The 24,586-nt window shown below is 45.6% G+C and overlaps 1 protein-coding gene across 1 annotated transcript; it reads left to right on the forward strand.

Moving 5' to 3' along the window:
* The first annotated feature begins 18,323 nt into the window (after positions 1 to 18,323).
* Positions 18,324 to 24,335, forward strand: YBX2 (Y-box binding protein 2). Its single transcript, XM_016142114.2, has 9 exons — positions 18,324 to 18,754; positions 19,356 to 19,419; positions 20,753 to 20,786; positions 21,659 to 21,748; positions 22,308 to 22,592; positions 22,762 to 22,865; positions 23,177 to 23,354; positions 23,759 to 23,843; positions 23,965 to 24,335. The coding sequence occupies exons 1-8, from the start codon at positions 18,478 to 18,480 to the stop codon at positions 23,807 to 23,809; spliced, it is 1,083 nt and encodes a 360-aa protein (XP_015997600.2). The 5' UTR covers positions 18,324 to 18,477; the 3' UTR covers positions 23,810 to 23,843; positions 23,965 to 24,335.
* The last annotated feature ends 251 nt before the right edge of the window (positions 24,336 to 24,586 follow it).

A 24,586-nucleotide genomic window follows, 5' to 3' on the forward strand; every position in this document is an offset into this window, starting at 1 on the left:
ATCATCTTAAGTTTCTGAGATTTTTGGGAAGCCTGCTCAGAGTTGGATAGAGTGAGTACCTTAGTCTTAGAGCAAAGCTGGGCTCAGGTAGGTGGGCGTCTTCTACAACTGGGTTTGAGGACAAATCAGCTGTTCTTTGTGTGTGTGTGTGTGTGTGTGTGTGTGTGTGTGTGTGTGTGACTTGTCTCTTACCTGGAAGGGAAAGGACTCCAGTTGTATCAAGAGGAATGGTTTTGACAGGGTAGGCAAATAGGTAAATATGAGCTGGAAGAGAGACAGTGAACGGTTAACAAGGTCCTGAGACCAGTTCAGCAGAAGAAAACAGAACCAGGCAGGCTTGTGGAGCCTCCCTCATTCTCCCAAGGTTATGTTGTGGCGTGTTTGAATCCAAGACCCATGGAGCCAACTGAGGTTAATTATGAGCCTTTATTAGCTGGCCGGAGACTGACTCTCTCTACCACAAAGGGTCAGAGAATCAGCCCCAAGCTTCCAGAGGAGGCAGATTATAAAGTCTAAACCCACATCATGGTGGGCCTTTGATCAAGCAAGCAGGCAGATTACAAAAAGCAGAAGAAGGCTGTTAGTGTCTAGTACAAAGATATATTGTTAATGGGGGACTCCTAAATCTTATAGCAAACAGAGCCTGGTAGACAGTTTCGTTATCTGCATCCTGGTGGCGATGTTTTTTCTTGGGAGCTGATGCCTGAAGATATCACTCCCTGTCTTGTCCTTGTGACTAGCTTACTGGAGGATTTTCTACTTTTACATTCCCCACTGGTTTTCAAAGGGAATTCAAATCATTGATCCCCCACCTGGAGTGGTTGATAGTTTGTTCTGAGGAGCATGATTTTTACTGCCTGAATCCATTTTCTGCAATAGGCAGTTATCCAATTAATTATACAAGGCCCAAACAAGAGGCCCAGGAAGGCTAGAATAAGGGGGCCTGTACTGGATGTCAGGAGAGTTGTTAACCAAGGGGTGTTATTAAAAAGTCCTTCATACCAAGATTTTCTACATTTAAGCTGTTCTTCTCTGTCTTTAACCCTCTGTCTTGCTAGTGCTAGGCTGTCTCATATAATTCCAGAGTGGTTAGCATAAAAACAGCAAGGCTTACCTAAAGCTATACAATTAAAGCAAGATCTATGCTTTATGAGCACATTAGTCTTACATGTATGAATTAATATACAAGATTCTTATTTCACTTTACAGATTCTAAAACTAAGCTGTTCAAAAGGTAAATTCTGAAACTACAGTTGATGCAGTAAATGAATACATCAAAACAAACAAAAGCTTTATCTAAATATTTACATTTAAAAAAGACATTTAAAGCTGGGAAGGGTCTTTCTCAGAAAGCCTTAGGAGAGGCAGGTTGTGGCTGGGTGAGACTGAGTTGGGACTGTGGTTGCGGAGACTAACTGGGGAGTTTTTCGCTGCACTAGTTGGAGAGCCTGTAAGGACTTAAGAAGGGAGAAGTTATGGATTACTGTGAACTTCTTTTTCCCCCTAAGTTGGGGAGAAGTGGAGGAAGTCTTCCAAACATGATTTCCTAAGGTGTGATCCCTTTACAGTAGGGGGTGCATCGTGCCCTTACCAGAGGGGAGGGAAGGAAGCTTACCTAGTTTTCACCAGTTTCTAATTTGAACTCAGTTAAAGTTTCTTTCAGGGTCCTATTTAACCTCTCTACCTGTCTTGAGCTCTGAGGTGTGTAAATGTAATGCAATTTTCAATTAATTCCTAGAACCCTAGCTAAAGATTGACTGGTCTGGGCAATGAATGCCGGGTCATTGTCGGACTCCAGTGTTATGGGCGGGCCAAATCGAGGCACTATTTTTGAGACTAATTTCTTTGCTACTACCTGAGCTGTTTCCTGCTTGGTGGGGAAGGCTTCAGTCTATCCTGAAGAGGTGTCAATGAACACAAGGAAGTACTTGAATCTGAAGGTACCCAGGCTGACCTCAGTGAAATTCAACTCCTAATGTTCCCCCTGTGCCTGTCCACGAAGTTTCATCCCTTGTTGTACTCCTTCGAAGGGCTCTGGATTCATTTGTGCACAGATGTGGCACTGGCCCGATACCTGCTTGGCTATTTGTTGCAGCTCTGAAACGTAATAGTCTCTTTTTAACAGTTAAATCAATTTGGTCCCTCCCAAGTGAGTGCTCTGGTGAACCTGGGTTATGAGGTCTTGGCTCAAGGCCTCAGGTGCTACAATGCAGCCATCTCAGAGCCTAACCCACCCAGCAGATTCTTCTTTTCCTCTCAGCTTGTAGCATAGTTCAACTTCCCCTGGAGTGTAGGTAGGGGTGTCCACTAGCACCCTGGTGGTAGGGCTGGCAGAATGCAATTGGCCCCACTGGTTTTCGGGCAGACTCCTTTGCTGTCTGATCAGCGAAGGAGTTGCCCTGTGCTACCTCAGAGCCTAAGTTCTAGTGCCCTGAGCAATGAATGACTGCTATCTTCTTTGGCAGCCAGAGAGGTTCAAGGAGGGCTAAAATTTCCTCTCTGTTTTTAATTTCTCTTCTTCCTGAATCAGGAGGCCTCGTTCCTTATATAGGGCCCCATGTATATGGGCAGTGGCAAAGGCATACCTGCTGTCTGTATATATATGTTCACAGTCTTTTCCTTTTTCACCGCAAGGCCTGGGTCACTGCTATTAGTTCGGCCCGTTGTGCTGAGGTTCAATGGCTCAGAGCCTGTGTCTAAATAACAGTCTCATTAGTACTACAGCCGTCCCAGCATACCTGATTCCTTCTGTGACGAAGCTGCTTCCATCTGTGAAAAGAGTGGCCTCTGGATTTGGCCAAGGGTTGTCTGTCAGGTCCAGTCGGGCGCAGGTGACGTTTTCTAAGATCTTGAGAAAGTCGTGTATGGGCTGTTTTGGGGTCGTCATCTGGTAGCAGGGGGACTGGCTTGAGAACAGCAGTTTTCGGGAACTGAATGTGCGTGCAGCTTATTGTTGTAAGTAGGACTTTAGTCGTTTTCTTAGTCTTGGTGATATTAACTTTATCCTGGTTGTTGAAGATGCGCAGGGCTACTTCAACTAGCTCAGTCAAATTGTTGTCCTTAACCCTTTCTATCCTTTGTTACTTTTTTTCTAATATCTGGGGCCGACCGACTGACAAAAGCAAGGTTTTATTATTTGGGTCCTCTGGGTCAATAGGGGTATATAACCGGTAAGACTCTAAGAGTCGTTCTAGAAATGGTGCTGGCGATTCATCCTTGGCCTGGATGACTTCACTTACCTTAGAAAGGTTAGTAGGTTTTCTGGCAGCAGACCGGAGGCCCTGGAGCAGAAGATGGCAATACCAATAGAAAGCCTCCTTATCTTGTTGAGTGTTGGGGTCCCAAAGCAGATGGGTGTATGGGAGGACATGGTGGACGTGGGTGGGATTAGTGGTAGGCTGCCCATTTGGGTCATGCACAGTCTTGGCAGCCTCTTGGAGAATCCGTTCTCGTTCCTTTGAGGCAAAAAGGACCTGGTGGAGCTGTTGACAGTCATCCCAGGTGGGCTGATGGGTAAAGAAAATAGTTTCTAAAGGAGAGATTAGTCCCTGTGGTTTCTCTAAGAAAGAAGGGTTTGATGTTTCCAGTTATACAGATCTTTCCTGTTGTCCAAAATTCTAATTTTAATATCAAGACTACGTATTCACTCAAATCATAGCTATCTAATTATTATAATAGTTTTACTGTCATGGTCCAAATCAGAGTCATGCCCTTTGCTTCTCTATAAGCCCTTTGTTTCTGAATAGTCAGGTCCATTCTTGATATTCATGACATACAACAATTTATAATAACTGAAATTATGACTGATACCATTATACAAGGACATATGAATAGTAAAGATATTGACAAATTTCTAGGAACTTTATACAATTTCTGAAACACTTGTATTAGTAACATGTATTCATAAAAATGTAACCTAAAGAAGGTTAAGCATTATTTATTATTTGACAATGCTTCCCATGTAATTTGATATATTAAATAGACTGAATTAGCTTAACCTTTCTCTTTTACAAAGTGACAAAACCAAACCTTCGAGATTTTCCAGGTGCCTTCTGGGAAGTCTCAGAGTTATTTTGGGATAAAACAAAAGATCCTATTTAGATTTTATGTTGGGAAATTTGTCATAATGTCACAAGGTTTGATCACCTGATTAAATAGGATCACAGGTCACTACGAAATAATACTTAGTTATCTATTTAACCAAAGTGATAATAAAAGATTTCAAAGGTAAATATGACTATACAAAAACCTAGCACTCTTAATGTTAAGAAGACTCAGTTTTTTTAAAAGTAATCAAAGACATAATAAAGACTATAAAGCACAATAAATTATTTTGATAAGATACAGAATATTTGTTTCCTAAGTGTATTGCTCACAGGTAAAGAAAATATTTTACAATCTCTTATTAGGAACAGACCAATAATCCAAACTCTAGTTTTGTGTCAGTACACTGTTGATATTAAAGTTTATTTTAAAACCTTATGATAAATACATTTAATTTACCTTGCATACTTTGCATACAGAATTTTTCCTTCACTTGTATTATTCCTAGTCATTCATTTACATATACTAGAATTCATAACTCTTAGTAGCCTTAATTTCTAGAGAAAACAACGAAGTAGGCAATTGTAAACTGTGTTTTATATATTAGCATTCAATAGATTAGCAAATTTATGACTATACCAATTTACAATTTTTAAAGGCATATATTTTTTATAGTACAATTTTTCAAAAATTATAAAAATATGGTAAAAGAATATGTTTACTAACACATTCTGTAATAAGACTCCAAAAGTAGATAAATTTATGTTTCAGTATATTTTTCTTATTTGGAAATGCTCTAGAGAGTCAATGAATATCTATTATTAAATTTAACTAAGTATTTTGCAAAAAAAAAATTTTGGAAAGTATTTTTAAACATCAAGACTCATTTATAAGCTTTTAGGTTGAATTTATAATTTTATAATCTTAAACAACTAGTAGAAATAGCATAAACTTATCTGACTAATAAACACAGGTAGAATAAAATTGTGTGTCTGACAACTTGAAGACATACCTATTTTACTTAACCTACAATATTAAACTATTATTATTACCAAAGATTATTTCAGATCATGTAGACTTGATAAAACAAAACAAAATATTTTGATTAATTTCTATTTTTTCTGATAATTTTAGGAAGACTTAATTTATCTATAAGTGCTTATTTCTTTCTAAACCAATTAAAGAAGAACTCTTTTACAAATTTATTTTCCTATATAAATAAATTCTAACCTAAACTGAAGAACTAGTTAGAAAGGAGACTTTATTATTTAGAATTCTGCCTTACAGATATTTGTGAACCTTTAATCTAATTTATATTTAGTCACTCTTTAGACCCAAATCTCCAATACAAATGTACATTCATCCCCTCACTAGTTTTCAATGACATCTTCGCTTTTAATCCCTATTTACATAACCATTTTCCTACTGCTCTTCCCCGCTCTAACCTAAAATATAAAGAAGGATTAGCCTAACAGGCCCCTATTAGCTTCTTCAACTCTTGTAATTTTAATATCAAAAACAAACTCACTTCCATCACTGGGTAAATTATTTAAACTTCTTGTACTTCAGTTTCTTCATCTGCAAAACAAGAATAAAAAAACAGCTAGCACCCTACCACTATGCATCAGGCATATGACAGGTGCTGAACCACTGAACGAAAGAATGTTGTCAAAAGTTAAATGCTGCAGCAACGCAAAGCACCTAGCATACTGTTAGGGACACCGAAAGCGCACATCAAATGGAAGTCACTGCCATCAAAATCTTCAGTGCATCCCTACTGCCCACAAATTCTAATTTAAACCTTTCTGTACTGTTTTAAAAGAAACCTGTGATTACTGTAGATAACATTCCACACCTGAAAGACTGTTTGCAGGTCGAGTGACCCCTCTGATGGCCACCCTTTTCCAAACGTGGGCGAATCTAACTGGCAGAACCTCCGGAGATTGAAGGGGGTGATGCGGGACCCATAACCTTGGGCCTGCCACCTGAAGTCTTTGAAATTATTGAGGAAACACTGCAGAGGAGTGGGTCTGGAAGAAGTTTGACCCATGGCGGTCAGAACAGCGGTGAAAGAAAATATAATACCTGTAAAAGTTAAAAAAGTTAGAGTTAGAGCCACACGCTGTCCTGGGGACCAGTCCGGCGGGGCAGTGGCAGCTAAACCGAAAGAGAAAAGAAGGATTAATAGACCTATGAGGATAAGAAGAAGGATAAAGGCGTGTATCATTCAGAGAGACTACAAATCTAAAAACAGACACTGGAGTGACAAAAGTGATGGACAAACATGCAACGGGCACTGGAGCAAACAGTGCCCTGGAACACCTCAGTCCTTGACCAGACTAGGGAAGTTGCGCTGTGTCCAGCCTTCCACTAGTTCCTAGGGTCCACAGACAGACAGGTCTAAGTCTAGACTTACACTAACTCACCAGTGAGGCTAATTCAGGTGGCTCATGACCAATTCTTAGTAAAATTTATTCTCTGGCCTCCTGGCGTCCAGGGCTGAGGAATGTCTCTCAGTGGCCGACCCCTGAACGCAGCCAAGTCTCGCCCTGACCAACCGGGGCCGCGGGTCTTGGAGATGCTCCCCTTTTCCTTCAGGGGAGAATCTCGCTGGGGCCTCCAAATGTTGTGGTGTATTCGAATCCAAGACCCACGGAGCCAACTGAGGTTAATTATGAGCCTTTATTAGCCGGCCAGTGACTAACTCTCTCCACCACACAGGGTCAGAGAATCAGCCCCAAGCTTCCAGAGGAGGCAGATTATAAAGCCTAACCCCACATCCTGGTGGGCCGTTGATCAAGTAAGCAGGCAGATTACAAAAAGCAGAAGAAGGCTGTTAGTGTCTAGTACAAAGATATATTGTTTCTGGGGGACTCCTAAATCTTATAGCAAACAGCGCCTGGTAGACAGTTTCATTATCTGCATCCTGGTGGCAATGTTGTTTTTTCTTGGGAGCTTGTGCCTGAAGATATCACTCCCTGTCTTGTCCTTGTGACTAGCTTACTGGAGAATTTTCTACTTTTATAGTTAGAAGCCAGACACGCAGACCAAAAAGCTTAGTAGTTAGTGCCTGGTACCTTCTTCACCCTCTTCTCCTAACATAGCTTTCCCTGGTCAGGTAACTGCAAATGACCATTATGTGACCTTACTCTGGCGGCACTCAGCTGGTATGGGCAAAATTAGTTACCTGGGTATGTGCCTACCCTTAAAATTTTCAGGGCACAGGTGTATGACTTCCCATCTACAGGCACACACTGCACAGGCTCTAGTTTGGAGTGGGAGGGTCTAAGGGAGGAGAAGAAAATTCCTGCCATTTGAGGTAGAAAGGACAGAGGGTAAACAAAGAAATCCCAAGGCTTATATAAACTCCCCACCCTCAACTTCTCAGGGCCCTGTCTTGGACTTTTTTTTTGAGTGAACTTTACTTGTCTACTTAACAAAATCACTTCTGTTTGCTACTTTTTGTCTGCTCTTCTCTGAGCATCAGACCTCTATGTAAATCTTTCATGGGGGAATCCAAGGACTGAGATCCTGACCCCCACAACGTATACACTTTATTGCCAGTAACATTTTTACATGACTAAAAAGATTCTGTCAAATTTTCTTTATTATGAAAATAGGAGTCCATTGTAGAAAAATATAGAAAATTTAAAAATTAACCATAAATCCAACACCCAGAGGTAACTGCTATAATATTTTACGTATTTTCCTCCAACCTTTTTCTATGCCTTTAAAAATATACATCTGAGATCATAGTGAACTGTTTCTGTGTTGCATGTGAAGGTAAATTAAGCCAGCTGTTGGAAAGAATTCCCAGACAGAAAGAAAACAGGCAAGAATTGGGATTGAGGTGAGGGTTCTCCATGGTGCTATTTCGCAGGTAGGATTTATTCTTATCAGGGGACTTGGGCAAGGACTACTCCTCCTTTCACCCTCAAGAGTTAGCATAAAAGTCAAACTCACCAAATGGACCTTGTGAATGGGCAAATAGTTAACCCTTTGGTTGTTGGTGGTGTGAGGTACTTGGACCTGTTCTCACAGCAGCCAGCTGTTGGGATCATAGCAGAAATCTTGGACTGCACTCACTCAATCATCCATCCATTCAGTTAATATTTACTGAGTCTATTAAGTGCCAAATACTTGGGATACAAGAGTGGTGACCTTAGCAATATGATCTCTGCCCCACAATTGGGAAGGGGATTATCAGATAATAAACAATTATCTAATGTTGGTCTGTGTGCTCAAGCCAGTATCTGTCTACCACCAGAGAGTGATAGGTTTATAAAATGAGGTTTGGTGAGTAGAAGGAGCACCCTGAAGGATACCTGAGGGATCTTTGTGATTTCTATCTGTTCCTTTGGAACTTAAAGAAAAGAAGGTGGAGATGGAGAAGAGACTGGATTGGTTCCGGGCCTGGAGGAAAAGCCCTACCTAAGAGTCCTCTCCTCCCTCCATTCTAGAAGCCTTGCTCAACCTGGGTGCTAGAGAGAGAAGTCGGAAAGTTTCTTAGAAACTGGACCAAGTAAGTAGGGAATAAGGCTGGAGAAAGAATACAGACCTACCCAGCTCATAGAGGAAGGAAGCTCAATGAAGCAATCACAAATGACTATAAAGTGTTGACTGTGTTCCTTCATTTGCTAATTCATTCACTCTTCAGATGGTTGCAGAAGGCTTGCTCCGTGCCAGGCTCTATGGCCAGTGGGAGAAATTCAGAGGTAGTCAGGCAACTGCAGAGCAGAGTAATGGAGCCCACTGCAGAGAATATGGGGTTGAGCAAGCACCAAGATGGGGCCAAATTCAGCTTGGAAGCCTGGGGGATCTTTTCGAAGGGCAGACACCAGAGCTGAAGAACCTGAAGAAGGATCAGCCCTCAGCAGAGTGAGGAAGGGTCTTTGAGTTCTGTGGACAAGAGATATGAAAATATTAACTGGATATCAACCCTTCCTGGCAGGTCTAGACCCATAAAAAGAATTACTCAAGACAAAAGAGAGGAGGTGAGGAGCAGGTGACGTCTGTGTTCAGAGAAGAAAGGTCCAAAGGGTAGGCTGGGGCCTTAGCTGCAGGCCTCCAATCCAGGGGGATACCCTTGGTGCATTGTAGGTCCTAGGCCTGTGAACCTGCCTACAATCTGAGTTCTAACTCTAGTCCTATCTACCCTCTCTCCACGAGGTCAGCTCTTATATGCCTTTCAGAATAGGATTTGGCTTCACTTCCCACTGAGACCATCCCTGACACTCCCAGGCTGACCTGGATGGCATTTTCCCTGCCTTACCGCCTTACCCCAACCTAACATTCGTTCTACAGATAACATGTCTGCCTACCTTACCAGAATGTGAGCTCCATGAAAGCAGGGTCTTTGCATCCCCAGCACCCACCACAGAGTGTGGCGTATGGTTGCGTCTGAACGTTTATAGAATTAATAAATTGGGAGGAGGGGACAATTTAAGCATGAGAAATTGCCAAGAGCTTGGAGGAATATAGAAGGAAGAGTGTTGTAAAACAGTGAGATGGGAGTTTGAAGTTAGAGATTAAAGAATACACTCTGGGCATACTTGGGACCACTTTGTCCTGACCAACCAGGAAACAGGCCTGGGACCTGCATTCCCTTTTGTCTTTGGTGCTCACTTCCTCTCCTCTTCAGGGTGCTTGACCAGCGTAGAATATGTGATTCTTCTTGGCCCTGGTGCCCCCAATTTCTTTAAAGGAAAGAGGGCTGGACAGCTCAGAGATGAGTGGTACTCACCAAATTCTAAACTCTACATAGAAACTAGCCTTAAAGATGGGGCTTAGACAAGAAAGATGGTTCTCTCCACTTGAGGTCCAAGTCTCCTGCCTGTTTACAGAGAAGGGAGGCTCTCCTCTCACCAACCCTATGGAAGAGGAAGCCTTCCAAGTCAGTCCTACAGTTCATCTGAGCAGTCCGTCTTAGGGGCTACATTGGATCCTCAGACTGAACTGTTATGTCAGAGTTTAAGCTGAGAGGCCCCACAGATCTATCTCTCCAGAGAAACACTCACCACCCTCACTGCCTTCTGGAGCCTGACAGGAAAGCCTAAATTCCCACCAATGGTGTCAGTCTCTGAGGTAATTCAATTCAACCAAGAGGAACCCAGTAAATGGCTTTAGACAATAATTCAGGGGCCGCTCAATTCAAGTTTCCACCTGGATTTGAGGCTTGCCGGACTTAGGCTTCAATCTACCTATTCCAATTGTTCCTCTACAGACCCTCTGAAGGTGCTTTGTACTTCCCAAACACAGTCATGCCTTTCCTGGGCTCCTTACTGTTTAACTTTGGCCCACTTAGCATCACTGGGACTGTTTCCTCATCTATGAGAATAGAGAAATCAACACTTACTTCTTAGAGAGCTCACCTATCCCTAGGGCTATCCACCCCATCTGTATTCAGAAATCCAAATGCAAGACTCTAGCCTAGACCTCCTGAGCTGCAGATGCATACCTCCAACTGCCTGCTTAATCTTGATTTCAAACAAACCCCAAACCAAACTCCTGACTATGTTCCTCATCTAGAGTTTCTTACTGAAGTAAACAGAATCATCCAAACAAGTTCATTCAAGCTAAAAGCCTAGGTGCTTTGATTCCTTTTTACTCACTCCCATGCATCCAGTCCAATACCAAGTCCTGCAAACACTGTTTCCAAAACATGCTTCAAACTGGCCCACTTCTCTCCACTCTCATTGCCCGCACACTAATCCATGTTCCCATCACCTCTGCCTCCCTCCAATTTATTTCCCACAGAGCAGCCAAATGTTTTAAAAACATAAATCATGTAGAGGAGGTTGTTCATGAAGGGCAAAGAGTATGTGAGAAATCTTTGTATCTTCTGCTCAATTTTGTTGTAAACCTAAAACTGCTTATAAAAATTAAACTTATTGTAAAAAATAAAGTTTATTTTAAAATCAGGCCATAAGTCACTCCCCCTTTTAAAACCCTTCTAAGACTTCCTGTCACTCTTGGAATAAAATCCAGATTCCAAGGCTTTGGTTGATCTGGCCCTGATTATTTCACCCTCTTCCTTTTTCACTAAACTTTCTCCTCTAATAGGCTTGTCTTTTCTTCCTCAGGGACTTTGCACCAACTATTTCATGTTCTTTGAACTGTCTTCCCTTATCCCTTCATTTAGCTGTCTTTTTCTCATCCTTTAGGTCACAGTTTAAACTGTGACACACCTCCTGGCATTCTCATCCTAACAGTCTTAATTCTAGATTAACCCCACCCCCCACATCCCCTTCTTTGTCACATTAATCTGTGCATTTCCTTCATGGCTTTTATTATATGTATAATTAAAGTGTGTATTTGTTTACTTATTTCACTGTCTCCTTTACTAGAATGTGAGTCATATGAGGGTAGGGATCTTATACGTCTTATTTACTACTATATCCCCAGTACCATTACAGCACCTAACACACAGTAGGTGCTCAATTTGTTTGTTGGAGAAATAAATGAATATATGTGTTTCATTGTAAACTACTTAAATTATTCAGAAGACACAGTTGCTAAAGAGCACTGCGATTATCATTAGTTACTGGGGCACTCACTTCCTCACTGCATGGTCAGAAAATGGTAATAAATATCAGTGAAATAAATTCAAAAGAGAATCCACGGACTTTGAGAACAGAGGATTTAGTATTATGAAAGTTGAGATTTAAAAAGATGGTTGTATAGCAGCACTGTCTACTAGAACTGTCTGTGATATAAGAAATGTTCCATATCTGTGTTAAAACAGTATTCACTGGCCACGTATAGCCGTTTAATTCTCGAAATGTGGCTAGTGAGACTGAAGAACTGAATTTTTAATTTTAATTACATTTCAATGGCCATATGCAGCTAGTGGCTACTGTAATGCACAATTCGGACAAGTGTCCAGAAGACCAGTCAGGAGGAAGTGTTTGGGTACTGGATGAGTAGACTCAGCATCAATGGAAAGACAGAAGCCTGGGTTTTGGGTCTTTAGAGCCAACCTAAGAGGTTTGAACTTACCTATGGGTATTCAATGGTAAGGTGCTTAAAGGTTTTAAGCAGAATAGAGTATTTCATTCATTCATTCATAAATTTGTTGTTTATTTTATTTTTTAAACTCTTACCCTACTCCTATCCTTTCCTTTCTATAAGCAATTGTGCTATTATCTATCTTTTTGTTTTTATGTATTCTGAGATGTGACTTGTTGTTTGTGAGAACCTGTCTTTTTAAGTAAATAAGATCATTATATATATATCATTCTTTTTCTTTTTTTTCTTTTCTTTTTTTTTTTTTTTTTTTTTTTGACAGATCCTGCCTTAGGTTTATTTGTACAAACAGCATAGGAGGACACCAGCCCAACGCAGACAGCAACCCAGGGGTCACACCAGTCCTTCCATCCTCATATCGGCATACTTCTACTCTGGAGCCTTCATGGGGGCCTGGACACCTTTGGGAGCTCAAGCCAGAGGCAGAGCTGCAATTGCAGCCAGGGTCTTGGTTTGAGCCTTGGCCTTGGAATTTGGTTGGCAGAGCCTGAGACCCTTGGCAATACGGGACAAACACATTTCCCAAGCTTGGGGTGAGCGATGTAGGCAAGTCAACTGAGCTTGCGGCTGCCACCCTTTGGGATCTTGGGCTTGACCTCCTTGGGCTTTACAAGGGCCTTGATAGCCTCAGCATGTGCACTCATGGCCTTGGCGCTTGTTGGCTTGCATTTTCTTTAGCCTCTTCTTGTGCTTCTGAGCAAAGCACGTGTTCCTCAGGAACTTGGGGTCCACCCCCTTAAGAGTTTCATATCATTGTGCTTGGGGTTTCTTGATAATATTTCAGCGCCATTTTCAGAACTGGTTGTGTGTGGTATAGTTCTTGGACTTGCCCATGTCTGCACTGAAGCCTGTATCTCCTGAAAAGCCTGGGACTGGAAGAGAAAGAGCCTCATTCTATTTCTTATTTTTTCTCTAAGCACTGTGTTATTGAGGTCTATCCATTCATGTTGCAATACGTATATCTAACCAGTTGCTTCAAATTGCTGCATAATATCCTATGGTGTACACTGACCACTCCCAGCGATGAATTCCAGGTCGACTACAACTTTCCACCTTCACGTTTTCATGAATGTTTTTTCTTATAGACCTGTTAAAGAACCTGTTTGCATCACATACCCAGAAGATGGATTGCTGGGTTATAGGGAATGTATATATTTAATGTACCTAAATATTGCTGGGGGGAAAAACATTTTAGAAAGGTCTTTCTGGCTGCCTTCATTAATCCAACCAAATATTTACTGGTCACTTACTAAATGCCAGTTACACTTACACTTTTAGGTACTGAGAATATAGCAGTGAACAAGACAGACAAGATCCCAACTTAAATATTATAAACAAAAAAGAATGAACAAGAAAATATCAGGTACTAATAAATACTATAGTGAAAATAAAGCAGGTGGTAGGACGAAATGACTGAGAAGCTATTTTGCTTGTGAGGTACTTTGTGAAAAGTGGATTGGAGTGGAACAACTCTGTAAATGAGGAAACCAAGTAGGCAGGATGCTATTGCAGTGATGTAGGTGAGAGATGCTGATGGTATGAACCAGGTAGGGATAGTAGGGTCCATATCTCTGCATCCAGATATGGTGGAGCCCTTTACCAGACATAGGACCTTATAGATTTCCAGTTTGTAGTTGGCCATCATGGGTCTGGAGCTGAGGTGGTCTAGAATGGAGACATAGATTATGGAGTCATCTGTGTTTGGGTTGTTTACTGGTTTCTTAGGGCTACTGTAACAAAATTCCACAACCTTGGTGTTTAAAACAACAGAAATTTAATCTCACAATTCTGTAGAAGTCGGAAATCAAAATATTGGCAGGGCTATCTTCTCTCTGAAGCCTTGAAGAGGAACCTTCCTAGCCTCTTCTAGTTTCTGGAAGCCCTAGGTGTTCGCTAGTTTGCAGCTGCAGCACTTTAGTCTCTGCTTCTATCATAATATGGCATTCTCCCTGTTTGTCTTTACATGGCAGTTTCCTCTTATAAGGATACCAGTCATATTGGATTAGGGCCTACCCTAATGACCTCATTTTAACTCAATTACAGCTCCAAAGATTCTATTTCCAAACAAGGTTACATTCACAGGTGCCAGGGGTTAGGACTTCAATAATATATTCTTAGAAGACACAATTCTCCCCATAACAGGTAGGAATGGATGAGTTCTCCATAGGAGAGGTTATAGAATCAGAAGAACTGGGAACTCTTAACCTTTAGGAAAGATTAAGTAAAAGATTGAGAAGCCCATGAAGAAGTTTGAGAAGGAAATGGTCTCCAGTTGGGTCTGCAACATAGACAGAAAAACAAGAGCAAAAAAGTGTCTGTTAAACTAATACAACAGATAGGTGTTTCCTGAATGCCAGGCCAAGGGAAGGAGCAGAGCCTAGGTAATGCAGACAGTCTTTCAAGAAGTTAAGTTTGGAAGGAAAAGCCTGACATATGGAAAGACCTAAAGAGCATATGAGACCAAAGGATTGTTGAGGAAGATGGGAAAATGTAGTCTCAGCACAGGCGATGACTCAGAATTTGGGCTCTGGAGTTGGGTTTATCTGCATTTGAATCCCAGCTTAGCTTGTTCCATAGCAGTATGACTTTAGGCTGGCTGCTTCACTTCACTATAGCTGAAAAATGGGGATAATTACCATAATATCCACTTCCCAGGGTTGTTGTAGGGACTAAATGACTGAAGACATCTAAAGTGCTTAGCACAGTGTGTGACACATAGTAAGTACTCAATAAACATTAACTCTTACTGCTATTATGCTAAAAAAATAAAAAAGGAGGAAGTTTCAAGGAGATGGGAAGAAATATCAGATATAGGAGACAGGACACAGGACAAGGAAGCAGAGAGTAGAGAGAAGGTCAAGGATTTAGCAGAGTGCTAGCAGAGCCTAAAAAGAGGGAAGGACAGAGGTAACAACAGCTGAAGAGAAGATGGAGGCTACAGGAATGAAACACTCTATAGCAGTTGAGAAATAAGAGTGGGTATTAGAAAAGAGAAACAGTAAATTCTGATTTGGGCTGCAACAAGAAAGTTGAAGGGGAAAGTTGCTGGGAGTATTTGGTCCGAGGGGACAGAGGTGACACTACCTTTTACATCTTTCAAATATTATCTCAGTTTGATACCACAAATCTTCACTTTTGCTGTGCTAAGCCTGGGCATCCAGGAGAAACTGTTCTATAAATGAGGAATGGGCATTGGATATGTGATGACATAACTCAGCAAGGAGGGGGTAGGAGAGAGGAAAAAGAGGAACTGAGATATGGGCTTGTTAAGTTTCAGAAGTCTGAGGAGCAACTGGCTAGAGAGTACCTAGCTCATTCTAGTGGGAAGGACTCAGGGCTAGAGACAGGTTAAAGAGTCATCAGTAGCAAGTAGTCACCAAAAGCAGGGGAAGGGATCAAATGACCTACAGAAGGCAGGTCGGAGAAGACAGTCCAAGAAAGATTGAGGCTGGAGGGGGAAGACAAGCCATATAAGGAGAAATATGAAGGTATGGGGGAAGGTTAGGCAGTAGAAGCTGCTACAGGAACACTTGTCTGGATGGAGTCGAAAGAGAATCAAAAACCCTTCATTGAATGTTTCAATTAAGAAGGGATCATAGACAATTGCTGAAGCAATCTCAGTGGAGTGGTGAGGTAGAAACTGGATTTGGATTTGAATTGGTGAGGCGTAAAAGACAGATAGGAGGTAGAGACAGTAAAACCTGCTTTCAGGAGTTTTGGTGTTAAATTGATGGAGATATACAGGGCAATAGTTAGGGAGGCAAGTTTTTTGTTGTTGTTATGTTTTGTTTTAACAAAACAAACAGTGAACAAGCGAGACTTCAGGTGGGCAGGAACAAATGGATACAGTGACAGAAAAAGGACAAGGCCTTTTCGTTAGAATGTTTGGAGCCCTTGTTATCTATAGAACATAAAAATACTCAAATAACCAAAAAATTACGTGCACAAACCCTTCGATTGAACAGGGAAATTAATTGTGTCTGTCTATATCATCTGCTAATTCTTATTTATGGGGATAAAGACTATGTAATCCGTATGTACACATAAATGTTGTTACATGCCCCCAAGTTGCTGGCCAGAGTTACTTTTCCCGGTAGCACTCCCACCCCTGGTTGCCTGACCAATTTTTAATCTGACTACAAACAGGGCTCACCTTTCCGATGAACTTTCACCTCACCTGCTAACCTTATAGTTAAGCAGTCTACACCTGAACTTCCCCGCTACCTTCCATGAGATTCTTTTGTTGGTGGGCTTACACTGTGAACTATCTTGCTAGTCTTCCTCCAGCCTTGGTCTCCTGGTTCTGGCATCCCTTGAGCTCAGGGCTGGGCACAGGTAAACCGGTCCTTCACAGTCTAAGGAGGGTGGTAATTTCTGAATCCTTAACCGCCTCGCCTAGTGATTTGTTTTCTCATCTTTTCTCTTTTTCTGTCCATTGTACCTGAAACCTTGAAAAACAGAATTTTCAACTCCAAAACATTTTGAGGGGTGAGGTGAGCGGGGCAGCCGAAGGAAGGAGAGGAAGCCCGGGCCAGCGGCCCTGGGGAACAGCCGGGAGAGGGCGCGCCGGGACCGGCTTGGAGGCGGCTGCGACCATGACTGGAGAGCGGAGGCCCGGTCTAGCGAGGGACAAGGAGACTGGGGAAGCGCCACATGGGCCCGAGCGGCGCGTGGGGGCATGTGTGCTGCCCCGGGGCGTTCTGTCTAGGCTAAAAATATGCGCAATTCGGCGCCAGTCGCATACTCCCGGGGTCGTGGAAGCTGCACTCGGGAGGAGAGACTTCTGAAGCCGCATTATTCTGGGAGGGAGATTGTGGCTCCTGAAAAACCAGGGGCAAGCTTCGCACCGTCCTCAGACTTCTCATCCGTGTAATGGGGACCATTCATTTATTTGAAAAGTATGGCGAGCCTATGTTGTGCCTGGCACTGTTCCAGGAGTAAGGCATAACTACAAGGTTCTAAAGGCTGTGGAGTAAACAGTCCAGCGTTGCGGATGGGACAGGAACGGGGCAGGGGGAAAATAAAATAAAGCAAATGAACATACTCTCATATTTTCAAAAATGCCAAGAGAAAAATAAAGGGTGGTGTGTCTTCCTCCATGCTACCCCTGAACAAGCCCCATTCGGTCTGATCTTGGAAGCTAAGCAGAGTCAAGCCTGGTTAGTACTTAGATGGGAGACCAGGCGCTATAGGCATAAAAATTTTAAAAATAAGGGATTGTAAACTGACAAGGTCCTTGCAATCTGTGAGGTCAACCAAGGGTTGCCTCGCCTAAAAAAAAAAAAAAAAGGAAAAAGAAAAAAAAAGGATGATGTGACAGGAGTGATGTGTAAGATGGTATTTGAATAAGTCACCCTGAGAGACACAGAGAGAAGAGGAAACTGCCTGTGCAAAGGCCTTGGTCAAAGGACCCTGGCCAACTGGAGAAAAGTAGGCAACTGGAAAGGGCGGCCAGAGAGAGGGAGGCCCCGCCTGGCCGGAGAGCACAGCGCATGATAAACCCTGAAACTAACCCAGGGTGGTAGACATCAGAACAGTGATGGTTTGCGGGGAGGCTAGGATTGCCTGCAAAGAAAAACGTCCCTCGAAGGAACTTCCTATGGCGAGGGAAAAATACCTTGATTAGAGTATTGACTATCTGGATGAACGCGTTTATAAAAATTCAGCGAAGAGCTGTGCATTTTGTTACATGTAAAATTTACCTTCAAAACAAAAGTGAGAGTCATCGACTTGTGAGAGCAACCGTGAGCTAGAAAAATCGTTTTGTTGAGCCTTCCAGCTTGCTGCGCAGGCGGAACCGCAGCCCGCTCTGTGGGCATCCTCTGGAGAGAGGGTGGATGCGGGCTTGGTTAAGGCGTCCACACCTGGCAGCTTGCGGGCTAGGGCGGTCTCGAGGGTGAAGGTGAGCGGTGTAGCTCTTAGCCAGAACGGAGGCTGGGGTCCGGCCCCCGAGCCGGGTCGTTAGGGGCAACCTTGGAGCTGCACCTCCTCCCGCCCCGCCCTTCGCGCAAAGGCCAGGTGGCGGTTGGGGAGCCACCAGCCCGTTTGATTTCCCGCGGCCGGTGGAAAGGGGTAGGTGGGGGAGGGGAAAGGGGCTGTCGGCCAATGCGTGGGGCCGGGGGCGGTCACGTGGTGACAACCGGGTGGGGCCCAGGTGTACTTACGGAGCGGCGGGCGGGGGCCTGCTCCGCTAGGATTGGTCTTTGGCCGGGAGGCGGGGCCTGTGCACGCCGCGGCTGTGGGCTACGATTGGCTACGTTTCAGCGCCTGCTGCGGGCGTGCGGGCGAGGCTCGGGGCGCGAGGACCGAGCGGGGCAGTGGATTCGCGAGCCGGGGGGAGGGGCTGGGGCGGTGGCGGCGGCGGTGGAGGAGGAGGTGGCGGCGGGGGCCGGTACTGGACCCGGCGGGATGAGTGAGGCGGAGGCGGCAGCGGTGGCAACGGCGGCCCCCGCGGCGACGGTGCCCGCGACGGCTGCAGGGGTGGTAGCGGTGGTGGTACCTGTGCCGGCGGGGGAGCCACAGAAAGCAGGCGGTGGGGCAGGCGGCGGCGGAGTCGGAGCCGCCTCAGGCCCCGCTGCTGGGACCCCCTCGACGCCTGGCCCTCGCACCTCTGGCAACCCGGTGACGGCGGCCTCGGGGACCCCCGCGCCCCCAGCCCGGAGTCAGGCGGACAAGCCGGTGCTGGGTGAGGGGAGGGCGCGTGCCAGGGCGGTTCTAAGGGGTCGGCGGACTGGGGGAGGGGCATGGTGGAGTCCAGAAATCTCAAAGGATTAGCTGGGCTGGAGATGGTTAGTACCAAAATGGGTTCTCCTGGTGGGAAGTGCTGCTGTGCCTGCCTAGGCAGGAGGGCATGGTCGGCAGGTCTAGCTAGAGCCTTGGGAAGGAGGATAAATCTCAGAGTCTGACCAAGCCTCCTGGAGTGGGAGACTTGGCCTAGTTAACTTGAGTTAGTACTAGATCAGTCTCTAAGCCCAGGAAGCAGGTGCACTAGGGACCTTTATATTAAGAGGGCTAGAAAGACTCTCAGGTATGACCTGAAGGTGGGACTTTGTGGATCAGGTGAGTACCAGGTTCTAGGCGAAGGGCTTGGTTTATAGGCTATGAGGAACATGCCTTAGAGTTGGAAGGGTTTTGAAAGCCTGAGCCTCACCGTGTTAGCACTTCCATTTAAAGTTAAGTTTACTAGGTAATAGGGAGGTAGGTTAGATTTTGGAGTGTCTCAAAACTGAGTTCAACTCCATCTCTTACCCCCATCTCACTGACCCCACTGCATCTCTGCCTGGCAGCAATCCAAGTCCTGGGCACTGTCAAATGGTTCAACGTCCGGAATGGTTATGGATTCATCAACAGGTATCCGAGGAACCCAGGGAGGGGGTGTAATGTGTGTCTTTCAAACTGGTCTGTGGGACTGGACACCTTCCCAGCTCATCTCTATCCCTGCCAAGGCACATGGTTGCAATGTCCAGCTGATGCTGATTGAAAGTCTTGCAGCGCAAATGTGGGCAAGGTGAAGTCTCATCTTCAAGGGCAGCAGAGGGTTAACAATCTAGGAAGTTGGCAAACCTGGCTCTGATCCTTCCAGCTTGTGTCTCACTTTCTGGTTTAGTTTACCTCACTTGGGGCAGAATGTACCTGCTTTCTGCACCTAGGGCTCCAAACCACACTGATTTCCTGTTTCAGGCAGCACACTTAGCACCCTCGTAACTCATTTCCCTTAGAGAGCTGTTGGCTCATTTGAATCCCCCAGTTGATGGGACTGAGGCTGGTGGGGATTGAGGAAGGAGCCTGCGTAGACAGAGGCTGCTTCTTTCCTTCTCTTTGGCAATCCAACCCGCTGCCAGCACTGGGAGGGGCCCTAGTGGTAGATCCTGAGCAGAGCCAGGTCTCACTCTGTGGGCCTTTCCTCAGCCTGGGCACCTTGCCCAGCCCAGCCCTTTTAGGAGGCCCTAGTTCCCTCTTAGCAGGCTGACCTTTGTGCAGATCCAAGTGCTTTAAAGCTAGAACATTTGTTCTAGGGAAGGGCCCCTCTCTAATTCTGGAAACTGAGGATTCCTGGGAGGTTCTGAAGGAAAACTTCTCTCCTCCTCTGCATTGGGGTGCTAGGATAAACTCAGGTAATAGGCAAGTAGTGATAATGATGGAATGTTATCTTCTGTCTTACCCTTGGTCCCTTAGTATGTTGAAAGGAAGCCTAACCCTAGAGTTCACCTCCAGGCTGAGGCTGAGAATAAAGTTTGGGGGCTGTTTAGAGCAAGTTCTTGACACATTGCCCCATCTCAAACTTGTTCTACACTTCTCCCCCATCCCCACTTTATTGCCTCTTGATTGTAGAAAATGAACAAAATTTTCCAACCATGATGGGGGTTGGTGAAGAGGGGGTGTTGACTAGGGACAGTTAACCCAGCACTACCAGTTTCTAAGGAGTAAATGGTGCAGTGCTCAGTTCCTACAAGGTAAATTCGCCTTTCCACTCCACCCTTTCCTTACAAAGCCCAGGTTTTCCACTGAGCTTTTAGTTATACTTCTCTTCATACCAGCTTCTGGGGGCCCTGTCTATCCCCAAGCAGCCATGGAAGGCTGGAGAAGATAGGCCCACCGATCTTAGGAATGGGCAGCTAGGGAGGCCTTAAGGGAGGTGAGAATCTCACCAAAGTCACCCCTAATGACCCATCCTATTCTGCAGGAATGACACCAAGGAGGATGTCTTTGTTCACCAGGTAAGAGCTAGGTTGGCTTACTGAGGGGAGAAACTTGTCCTCTCTCTGAAGGCCTATACCATAATCCTTACAGCAAGGTCATGCTTCTCCAGCTTTTACCTCACTATAAGATGCCCAGCAGGAAATAGTTTCCCTCCCCATCTGCATCAGGTGTCTCAATTAACTGCCATTGGCCTCACAAATAGTTTCACTTGTGTTAGGTTGTCTCTAGAAAATACATGTGCTGCCCTCTGGGCATGGCACACTCACTACCTACTGGGACCTGTTGACACCACAGGAGTGAATCACAGGCAATGATCAGAGGCACAGGCTAGAGATACTTGGGTGCAGTGATTCTCAAAGTGTGGTCCCTGCACTAGCAGTAGCATCACCTGACATCTGGATTCTCAGGCCCCACCCCAAACTTCTTGAATCAATCAGACTTGGCGGAGGGGGTGGCAATCTGTTTTAACAAGCTCTCCAGGTGATTCTGATGCACGCCACAGTTTGAGAACCACTGCTTTGGTGGAAAGAGCTCTCAGTGGGATTGAGGTAAGAAGCACAGTATATTTTACCCATTTTGCAACATAAGATTGTCCCTGCTTTTTGTTTTGCTTTTGCGTTCATGTTTCTTGCCTCTTTGAAATCCCTGCGGGGTAAAGGGAGGAGGGAGTGTGTCCTGGAACAGTGGAAGCTGCACAGTAGTTCTGGAGGCTCTTGGTTTATGGCTTTTCCCTTACTAAACTTTGACTATCTTCTCTTTGCTCCACCCTCCAGCCCCAGCCCACAAGTAGAGTGGTGAAAAGAATGAAATTGGGTGGCGGGCCCAGCATGGGGGAGAGAGACTCTGGGCTTGCTATTTTCACCTTTTTCATGGCCTTTCCCCTAACCAGACAGCTATTAAGAGAAACAACCCCAGGAAGTTTCTGCGCAGCGTTGGAGATGGGGAGACTGTGGAGTTTGATGTCGTGGAAGGAGAGAAGGTTTGGGGGCCATGGTGGGATATAGAGTTGACCAGGCTGGTGGGAGGGTGGCCTGGAGGTCATTCCAGGCTTTGGCCCTCCTGAGGCCAGCTCTTCCTCTGGCCCGTTAGCTCAAGCTGTGTACTCACCCAGACATTGTCGTCTTCAACACTAGTTATCTCTTAATGAAATATGGGCTTTTTTTTTTTTTTTTTTGAAGTTCATAAGCACTTTTATGTCTGTTCTTTACATGGGGCCCTGTCCCCATGCTCTCTTAGATTCAGCCCTCTGTAGTAGCTGGATAGTTGCTACCAAACCTTTCTCCATTCACACAGCCATCTCCAGTCTTAAATTCAAGAGGATCCAGTAACAGCTATTTCAAAAAGACAAGTTGCTGAGGTGGCCCCTCCTAGAAGGATCCAAACATTCCATTGCCTCACTGGGGGAGAGTGAGAAGTTAGAGGGGCCAAAGGGAAACTGGAGAGGGCTTTTAGCTGGAAGAAGGGGGAGACTAATGATTTGAATTTGGGGAACATTGTGCATTTGCTATTGGAGCAAGTTCTCCCCACCTCCTTTCTAGGGTGCAGAAGCTGCTAATGTAACTGGGCCCGGGGGGGTGCCAGTGAAGGGCAGCCGCTATGCCCCCAATCGACGTAGGTTTCGCCGATTCATCCCCCGGCCTCGTCCAGCTGCCCCACCACCTATGGTGGCAGAGGCCCCATCAGGTGGGACAGAACCAGGCAGTGAAGGGGAGCGAGCTGAAGACCCTGGGCAGAGGCCCAGACGACGGCGCCCACCACCCTTCTTCTACCGCCGTCGCTTTGTGCGAGGACCAAGGCCCCCCAACCAGCAGCAACCTATAGAGGTGAGGAGAACTAGGAACATGGAACCAAATACCCAGGTGGGAGTTCGTGAGGAGAGAGAGCACAAAGTCCCCAGGGGAAGTGGAACCAAGGGTTGGGAAGAGCTCTGGACACCTGGGTCCTGTGCAGCCGCTGTTACCACAGCTCACCAAGGCCTCTGTGTATTCCCAGGGCACTGATGGGGTAGAATCTAAAGAGACAGCCCCATTGGAGGGGGACCAACAGCAGGGAGATGAGCGGGTTCCCCCACCCAGATTCCGGCCTAGGTACCGAAGGTAAGACTCCTTTTCCAGAGCCCTATCTTCCCCTTCACCATCTAATATTGGATAGGGGTGGGGGAGCGTAGGAGGAGTCGGGAGGATGCGAAGGGGAAGAGCCAAGTTCTCAAGCCTGAAGCTACTGGTGAGGAGGGCTGGGTAGCTGAAAGATTACTGCATAGGTGCCCTGGGGAAGAAGGCCCCCTAGGGATCTGGCTCCTGGGGATGGAGAAGCTGGCTGGTCCACCTCTGCTTGGGGAGTCCTGGGAGGGTGGGAGGTGGTCTGCGCTTCCCTCTGCTCTCTTCAGGGTCCCCACTTCTCTCCCCAGGCCTTTCCGCCCCAGACCACCCCAGCAGCCTACCACAGAAGGTGGGGATGGTGAGACCAAGCCCAGCCAAGGTCTCACTGATGGTTCCCGGCCTGAGCCCCAGCGCCCAAGAAACCGCCCCTACTTCCAGCGGCGAAGGCAGCAGCCCCCTGGACCCAGGCAGCCCACAGCCCAGGAGGTGAAGACCTTGGACTGTCTACTGTGGAGCCAACTCCCCCTCTCCTTTCTTTCCCCTCTCCTTTCTACTTTTTTTCTCTAGCCTTCCGCTCCCTCCTTTCTTGCCCCTGCTCCTTCCCTACCCACTTTCAAGCAGCCTGACACTAAAGAACTAGGACTGTTGGGTCCACCTCTGGCAGTCACCCCCACCCACCAGGAAACCCCAGCAGATGCAATCAAGCCTGTGTCACCCCCTGCAGACTCCCCTCTCAGCTCTACTTGGATCCATAGTATCAGTTATGGATGTGAATTGGGGGAGGAATGGGAAGGAGCTATGGGAATGAGAAGAGAAAATGTGAGAGAAGGTCGAAGTTAGGGGCCTTAAAGAACAAGAGGGTCTCCATCGACCACTCCTGTTCTCTTTAGACCTCAGCCCCCATCAATAGTGGGGACCCCCCCACCACTGTACTGGAGTGATTCCAACTCAAAGGACACCCAGAGCTACCATCTGGTGAGTGGCTGCTCCTGGGGAGGGCCCAAGGCAGGGAGCCAAGAGGGCAGGGAGCCAAGAGGGCAGGGGACTGGGTCCTAAGTCGCTAGTCATGACTTATCCATTTCTTTTTCTCTCTCAGGTATCTGCCAGTTTTTCCAACTGACCTGTACCCTACCCAGTACCCCCCCCCTTTCCCATAATTCATGACATCAAAACACCGGCTTTTCCCCTTTTTCCTTGAGACTCAGGAGGGCCAAAGCAACAGCTTTTACTTTTTTTTTCTCTGTCCCCTACCAAGGGTCGAAGGAAGGGATCCGTCCTTTTTGTTCAGAGGCACCAACTCCCTCCCCTAAATCAGGCTGAGAAGGAACCAGCCAACTCTTACCTCCTCCTGGTTGTTTTTCTTTCCCACCCCAGTTTATTTTTTGTTTTCCCTCTACATCTGACCTCTGAAGCCATTTTATGAACTGTCATGTGCCACCTGAGCCTCCAGTAAAAACAAAAACAGGCTTTCCTGTTGTCTTGGTCTCTGCCTCTTTTCTGTTCGGAGAATTGCTGGTAACCTACTGGTGAAGGTGGGGAGGGGGAAGATGTGAGGCAGTGGGCAGGGCCTTGAATCCTCATTTCCATATTTCTAGCTGTGCAGCTCTGAACAAGTGCTTTCATCCCTGTGAGAGTTAACTTTTTCCATCTGTAGAAGAGGGATACTTCCCTTGCAGAATGTTTTGTAAAGTGCCAAGAGCACAGTTTGGCACTTGCAG

The sequence above is a fragment of the Rousettus aegyptiacus genome, unplaced genomic scaffold (genome assembly GCF_014176215.1).
Source record: "Rousettus aegyptiacus isolate mRouAeg1 unplaced genomic scaffold, mRouAeg1.p scaffold_m13_p_6, whole genome shotgun sequence".
Lineage (NCBI taxonomy): Eukaryota > Metazoa > Chordata > Mammalia > Chiroptera > Pteropodidae > Rousettus > Rousettus aegyptiacus.

Bases quoted from the DNA above. Each gene is read 5' to 3' on its own strand.
- YBX2 (XM_016142114.2), top strand. From the start codon at position 18,478: ATGAGTGAGGCGGAGGCGGCAGCGGTGGCAACGGCGGCCCCCGCGGCG. The intron at 18,755-19,355 runs GTGAGGGGAGGG...TCTGCCTGGCAG, and splicing joins GGCGGACAAGCCGGTGCTGG to CAATCCAAGTCCTGGGCACT. The intron at 21,749-22,307 runs GTTTGGGGGCCA...CCTCCTTTCTAG, and splicing joins ATGTCGTGGAAGGAGAGAAG to GGTGCAGAAGCTGCTAATGT.